This window comes from Pygoscelis adeliae, unplaced genomic scaffold (assembly GCF_000699105.1).
Source record: "Pygoscelis adeliae isolate BGI_AS28 unplaced genomic scaffold, ASM69910v1 Scaffold944, whole genome shotgun sequence".
NCBI lineage: Eukaryota > Metazoa > Chordata > Aves > Sphenisciformes > Spheniscidae > Pygoscelis > Pygoscelis adeliae.
Window position 1 is genome coordinate 15,794 of NW_008824649.1, and position 7,050 is coordinate 22,843.

Genomic DNA, 7,050 nt, shown 5'->3' on the forward strand with positions numbered 1-7,050 from the left:
GAAGTACAAACGCGCCGCCAAACAGAAAAAGCACCCGCTCTTTATCAGGGTTGTAGTGACTGGGTCTTGGTGGCACTGCTGCAGCCGAGGACCAGTTTGTCTTTTGAGAGACACTGAAAAGGGTGCTAACAGAGCTATATAGGCATGAGAAACTGCTTAGGAGGTAGGAGTGAGTGTCCTGGGTCTTATTTGGTTAAACGGTGGATAAACATCCTAAACATTGATCAGAGGATTTTATTTAATTAAAAAAAATACTCCTGCTGGTAAATACATTTGGCTGTCTAGGATCTGAGCAGTGGTCGTCGCTTTATCGATTGTCATATCATTAAATCAGGCAGGGAAAAAATTAATGATAGGCTTGAAGACCCTGAACATAAAGTTCAGTTGTCTAGAAAATCTGTTAAGTTGCTGAGCATCTCGCAATGATTTAAAAAAAAAAAACCAAACCTGGCTTCTAAATGAAATGTCAATGCGTATTATGCTAGATGATGTGATGCTAGTAATTCTCTCACTAGGCTGGGTCATGTGGCATTCCAGATGCTTACGATTATCTAGATTCCTGAATGGAAAACTACTTGATTAATTCTAAGATCTTAGCTCCAAGCCTGTAATCGAATCCCGCAGCGGAGACTCCAGCGTCCTTCCTGCTGGATGCACTATGTTTTAACGGGTTCGACTGCTGGACGAGGATCTTATTTCATTATTTTTTTATCTAAGAACAAAGATCATTCATTGTTCAATATGCCCTTCCAGTACATCTGTAGAGGGGAAAAAAGCCTTCCAGTGCGTTAAAAAGTAGTTTTTAGTGGCTCCAAAGTGCTGTAAGTGAAGGCTGCCGTCCTGTCCTCCGTCTCCGAGGCGACGCTAACGTCTTTAGCTGCAGTTCCCGTTCGTGAGAAAGCGGATGTTAAAATTCACGACATAGGGAAGTAAGAGCAAGCTTTTGCAGCAGAGCGACCCAGTGGCTGGTGGAAGGCGACCGGGACGGTCTGTTTGCACCTTTAATGTTAAATCATATTAATACACGTGGTCAAGTGCAAATGGGGCTAATACTTTGTGAATTACATTAGTTAACCCCCGTTAAAGATGTTAGTAAGCGGGAGGTGTTGGGCTGTGAGGTTTTAGCTGTCAGGCAAAAGTCCCCAGCCCGAAGGGGTATGGCTGCCTTAATCCCTGCTTAAGCTGATGCCTTCGTACCTCGGGAGGTTTCGTGTCTGGCCTCCCCCTGCCCCTCCTGGGTTCCCGGTCAGGCTTCCATCTCCTCTGCAGTAATATTTCCCTTCCTTTTCTTTGCTGGGGTTTATGTGGCTATTAGACTCTCAGATCGACACGCTGTAGAAAGAGGGTGAGGTGGAAGTTACCGCGTTCGAAGTACTTTCAGATGGCCAAGTAAATAAAATGAAATGCAGACACAACTTGTACGCGTCCTTCCATGCCACTCTAAGAGAAGAGCGGAAGGTGACCGGGCGTCGCGATGGCTGTGAAAGGATTTTTCAAGGCACCTGGGGTGGGCCGGAGGGGAGACAGTAAGGTCTGGGTGTAGGTTTCCCCCGTCTCTTGCTGGGCTGGGCCTCCTGGCCGCTCTGGTGCGGGTGGGTACGGCTCCTCGTGGTTTCTGGGGGAGCCGGGGCTGAAGCCGGTCCCTGCAGCGGCAGCGTGCGAGCGGTTTTTCGTCTGAAAGAGCAGCTTTCTGCGCCTGCGCGGAGGACGCACAGATGGAGCCGCGGTGTGGATTTCTCCTGCAGGCAGCGTCCCTCCAAGCAAGAGCAGGTAATTGCTGTGAGCAGCAGTGGCCGTGGATCCGAGTCGGACCTGCTTATCTCTTGTTGTGAGTGCAAACACCCTCCGTATGCATAGCTGCAATGGGAGCTGATCTCTAAAGATAGCAATCTGCCCCAGTACAGGCTGCCGTCATCTGTGTATCCGGGCACGTCCTGCGTTACAGGGACAGGAAAGCTTTGTGGCTGCACATGGATCTCTCTTCTTCAAGCAGTCCGCTGTCTGGGAGTGCTCTTCAGGCAACAGAGCTGGCAGCACGCTCCCACCGTTTGCTTTCAGTGATGAGGTGCTGGAAGAAGGAGAGAGCGTAAGGACGTATCCTGGGGGGAGCCAGGGCTGGTCCTGTGCAGCACCTCAGACTGTGGTTTGCAGGACCATTTGGTAATGCAGGAGCTGCAACCTGCCGGCAGTTAGGGATGTGCAGATCCGCGTGGCGTGGATCTGGTAAGGACTCTGCATGAAAATTTGATCCTCTGCTACTGTGTAGTAGCAAGTATCAGACTTTTTTGGAGCAAGGACCTGTTGTCTACCCGCCAAATAATTCATTATCATTAAACTTTAAATTGTAACCCTGGTAAAGAGAATATAAATCTTCTGTTGGTGCTGTGGATCATTTACAGAGGTCGTGGCCTCCTGAACCACAGTTGGGAGCTACAAATAAAGGCTACGAGTTACTATTCTGGTCCTTTAGCTATTGGATCTCGGTCCAAGTGCCTGATGAGCAGTTCAGAGCATCCAGTACCAGGGCACCAGCGCTGGCTACCTCTCCTGTCAAAAAAGGATGGTCAAATTACCCACCCGTACCCGTTATCTACATATCAAACCTCCACTTGAGTCAGAAGAGTCATCCGACATGCTTCCCTGTAGAGCTTGGCCGAGTCATCCGCCGGTTGTCTCTCATGCCCCCGCAGCCTCAGCCTAACAGGGCAACAAGTTCAGCTGGGGTGGGATGCGGATCATTTTAGGCGTCTAATTCGGATGACAACTACCTGGCTAGTTTCTCAGGGCAGCAGGGAGAACTGTGTTCAACTATGTTCAAGGCATGAGCCGAAGCCTAGGCGCTGGCATTGCGGGTTGGAAACAACTTTAGGGTTATACGAGTATATCTGTTCCTCGGGATAAGTTTTTGGTGAAACCGCCGTGGGGATTGTTGACCAGGTGGAGGAAGGTTCGCAGAGACCTCGTGTACAGCGTTCGTGCTTTCCTTCATGTTTGTTCCAACTGTAGGGAGAGGAATACGGTGCGTTTACCTCCTTTTCACTAATTCCATCCCAGCGCTCTTTATTAACCGTCTGACAGAGTTACCACCGCAGCAGGCTGAGGGCAATTAATTTGGAAAGGGTGGCCGCATTCGGTCGTGTACCTCTCTAAGTCCTTAAAGGAGTGGTCCGACCTTTTCAGCGCATGCGAGCAGCCACAGCTGCCACCGGCTTCCTTATCTGCGGATCTGGGGGAGGGGGGGGGTAAATACTCGAAGTGTGGTGCTTGCGTGTGTGAAACGTGGCTTGTGTTTTCACTCCTGTCTCTCACAGCACAGAGTTTGATGGCAGCTCTTCCCCGTTACTCCTGTACGAAGGATGTGCTGCGCAGTAACGGCCTCACAGAGAGAACGGCACTTCCCGGCTGCCATTTCATACCATCTGGGTTTGGGACTTGTTTTAGGATGAGCTGAATTAGCTTCTGCAAGGACCTGTCTCTTGCCGTTAGCCGTGGGGGAGCGCAGGCGGCTGGGGTGGGCCGGGCTCCTAGCACTCACGTGGGTTTGGCTGGAGGAGGTTATTTGGATCCCATGGTTGGCCGTGAAGGAGAGAAGGGTTGGTTAAGTTTGTCTCTGTGAAATATCACTGTTCTAAGGGTACTGCTTGGAATCTGGTGCTAAGAGTAATAGTGTTGCTGCTGCAGGATCAGAGGATGCAGAAAGGGTAGAGAAGCCTTCTGGTGCTTTAGAGTCTGAAGAATATAAAGGTAAAAGCCAGCAGCAGCCATGTAGGAGCAACGTTGCTAAAAGGTGCCAGGGAGGGGTTAGGGAAACAGTGCAAAGGCTGAGAAAATTTCGCAGAAAAAGCACCAAGGGTAGTTTGATGCCTCGTATTTTTGGGGGTTTGTCTCGTTTGTTCTCATGTCGTGCAAGAAAACTGCAAAATATCTCCTGCTGACACGGGCTTTGGAGATCTGCTGAGCTTCTTCTGAAACCCTGATGGCTGGACTGCAGCCTGAAGATCTGAAGCTGCCATCAGATTGTAGGTTAATCAGCTTCGCTCTCCATCATGCTGCTGGTGGGTTCTTCGGGTATTAGTCTGTATAGAAGAAAGAAATAAAACGTAAAGAAATCAGGCCGGTTGACGTTGGGCCATTTGAAAGGACAGGCCTTGCTATCATCTACCAGTTTGTTTCAGTTTGGTAGCCGATGAGAAACTGGATTGAATCGACTTTCCACGTTGGGTCTTCTAGGCTGCACTGGAGCAGGTGCCTGCGAAGTAAAACGTTCCGCGTTCCGTCATGAGCTCCAGTCTGCTCGGGATGCTTTCTCTGCGTCTTTTTTCCTGAACGTCCTTTTTTTCTCTCTTCTGTCCAGGTTGTTGCTGGAAGGCACAGACGTGAACGCGAGGCACAAGCTCGGCTGGACTGCTCTCATGGTGGCAGCTATCAGCAGAAACTCCAGGTACGTTTGTCTCGGCGTTCACCGTCACGTAGCGGGTAAGCCGCTTCACCTTTTCGCAAAGTCAGACTGAGCCCCACGGAGAGTTTCCGTAAAGTTTGGGCTGGTTTGGGATGTGTTGTCGAGCTAAACCCCGAGGGAGCTTTTCACTCTTCCTTCGCCCGGTACGTTGTGTGACAGATCGAGGTAGGCTGCTCTGCAATCCCACAGAGGTGACTGCTGAGTTGGCAGTAGATTTTGGCCTCCGATGAGTCCGTAGCCTTGGGATGTCATTGCGGTAGGTAGTCTAACACCCCACCATCAGAAATAGCTCCCGTAAGAGCTGCCGCGTCCCTCCTAGCTTGTGGGGCCATTGCTGGGTCTTTCATGCCAGGCCTTTATGAAGCAAAAAGGCTGAATGCTGTGCCCTCCCTCCTTAGTTCCCATGATGATCGCTGTGGCTTCTTGTAACCTTTTAAAGACACTCTTAAATATATTCAGTCTACAACTAAATTCAATTAGTTTTTTATTTAAGGAAAAAAGAGAAAAAGAAATCCAATTTTGGAAAACGCGGGACAGACGGGAGAATGAGCTTTGATGTTACAACCTCTCGGGGATGCTTTACTTAGTCACAAGTTCATAAGCAAAAAAGCCTAATTACTTGGGAAAACACAGGATTAAAGCAGTGCACAAAGGCTGAATATCCGCTCTCGGGTGACACGATTCGAATCCGTGTGCCGAGTTCGTGTGTGGTGCAAACTTTGATGTGTGCTATGACAAGCTGAAAGTCGTGACCTCCTTGGGGAGCTCCTTAAGATGGGCGCGGAGGCGGGGGCTCGGGACTGTTTGTTTAACTTTGATGTCCGAGCAGCAACGGGCCCCGTTGTTTGCCCGTCCGCGGAGGGACGGGCTTTGGAGCCTCCCACCTTTGCCAGTGGACAATGGTCAGCAATGGAGTGTGACGACTGTTGACCATTCCAAGTGACTGGTGGACCAGAACAGGGCTTCCCGAGTTGCAAAGGCTAAGAGGAGACAGGGAGAAAGGCCGTTCATGGTACAGTAATTACCTAAAACCGGGCCTAGAATCAGGTAGAAATGCTAATGAAAACATCTAGGCAGGAAAAGGCGTTCAGCACCCAGGCTCGTCCCCTGTGACAGGCCGGCAGAGCGGTAACGACCGTCTGTCTCATTTGGGTACCTGGCAAAAAAAAAAGAAGCTTTAGGCTGTATTGGGCCAACGGTGTTTGTTTTTCCCACATTTTGGATGAATACTGACTTTAGCTGAAAACGAAGAAGTCCTTGGATATCTGAAGCTTGGTTGGACTTGTCTCCGATGATATAGCGGGAGAGTAATTAGATACTTGATGGAGGCGAACATAAATGCAAGCCAGGCTTGCTCCTGGTGTAACAGCTCTGTTGATACCGCTGGGGTTGTGCCAGACGTGTTTTTGGCCCACCGGACCGTTTCTAGCTCTGCAGCGTCCACAGGGGGGTCTCGCTGCTGGCTGGGAAATGTGTTGAGCTGGAACATGACACACGGGGCGCTTGAAATTCCCTACAAATCGTTCTGCTCGTGGACGTAGTCCACAGGGCGACCTTTTTAACCCGAACCCGGCAGAACTGGGCGTTGCGTGTGCGGTCGGCTGTGGAAGGTGGAGAAGGCAGAGCCTGGGGAGCTGATGGCTTTTTCTCAGTGGCACGGGTTTGCCTGCAGAATTTTAAACGTTTGTTAGCTTTTCCCTTCCAAATGCAGAGTGCCTGCTGGTTTTCTGGATCTCTTGCAATCCTTTTACATACCTTAGGTAGGAACTAGTCTAAATGTGACTTACTCTGCTTCGCAGTAGGACGCAGGATTATTTTTTTTTTTAGAGCGTGGTCCCTCTGTAAAGAGCGATGGTCTAAAATTGGTTTGTCCAGCCACAGCAGCTGATTTGGTGGATTATAAGTTGTTATGACTTTCGGTTCTCAGCCCATCAGTCAAACAGCCTCCGGGGGGAGGTGAGCCAGGTCTTCCTCCAGCTTGCACATCAGAAGAGAGGTAACGAGCGGCTCAGGGATGGCCGCCACGCAGCCGGCTGAGCAAGGGTCCACACGTATCGTTAGCCTGCAACAAGTACAAGGTCATTCGGTTTTGTTTAACCTGCTTGCTCTGTGACCGCTTCTTTTTTTAAGGTTGTTGATAGCTGAACAAGGTACCCAGCGTGGCTTTAGGGGGCTGTGACGCTGGTCACTGGAATGGGTGTTTTCAGCTTAGAACTGCTAAGAGAAAGTAAGCCTTCAGCCCCAAATTACTGTCTTTCCAAAGTAGTTTTTCAGAGAGCGGTGTTTTCAGTCTCTGCTGTGCTGCTGGAGATTTCTGTGACCTGTCCTTTAGCTTTGTAATGTTTCCCAATTTTCACAGCCCTCACTCTTCCAATTAGACAGCTACAGTCCATATGTTTAATTTAATTTCCGAGGCCCTGCATTAGTGATTTCTGTCACTTGCCATCAGCTACAAGATGAAATCCCGTGTGCCGGCAGGGAAGTTCGGGGTCTGTCTTTTTCCTTTTTACAACAAAACGATGATCGTTCTCTTCCTCTAGAGAATGTCCTGTATCCAAAACGTGGCAAGGCGTCGGGCAGTGTTCTGGTTC

At 49.8% G+C, this 7,050-nt stretch overlaps 1 protein-coding gene across 1 annotated transcript in view; it reads left to right on the plus strand.

The window, feature by feature from the left end:
* The window catches only part of CLPB (ClpB caseinolytic peptidase B homolog (E. coli)), a gene marked incomplete at both ends in the record, with an annotated part of 92,850 nt that overhangs the window by 12,189 nt on the left and 73,611 nt on the right, over window positions 1-7,050 (plus strand). Inside the window, one exon of the mRNA XM_009322486.1 lies at window positions 4,355-4,441. Within this exon, the coding sequence (XP_009320761.1) occupies window positions 4,355-4,441 (87 nt within the window). The remainder of the gene's footprint in view (window positions 1-4,354; window positions 4,442-7,050) is intronic.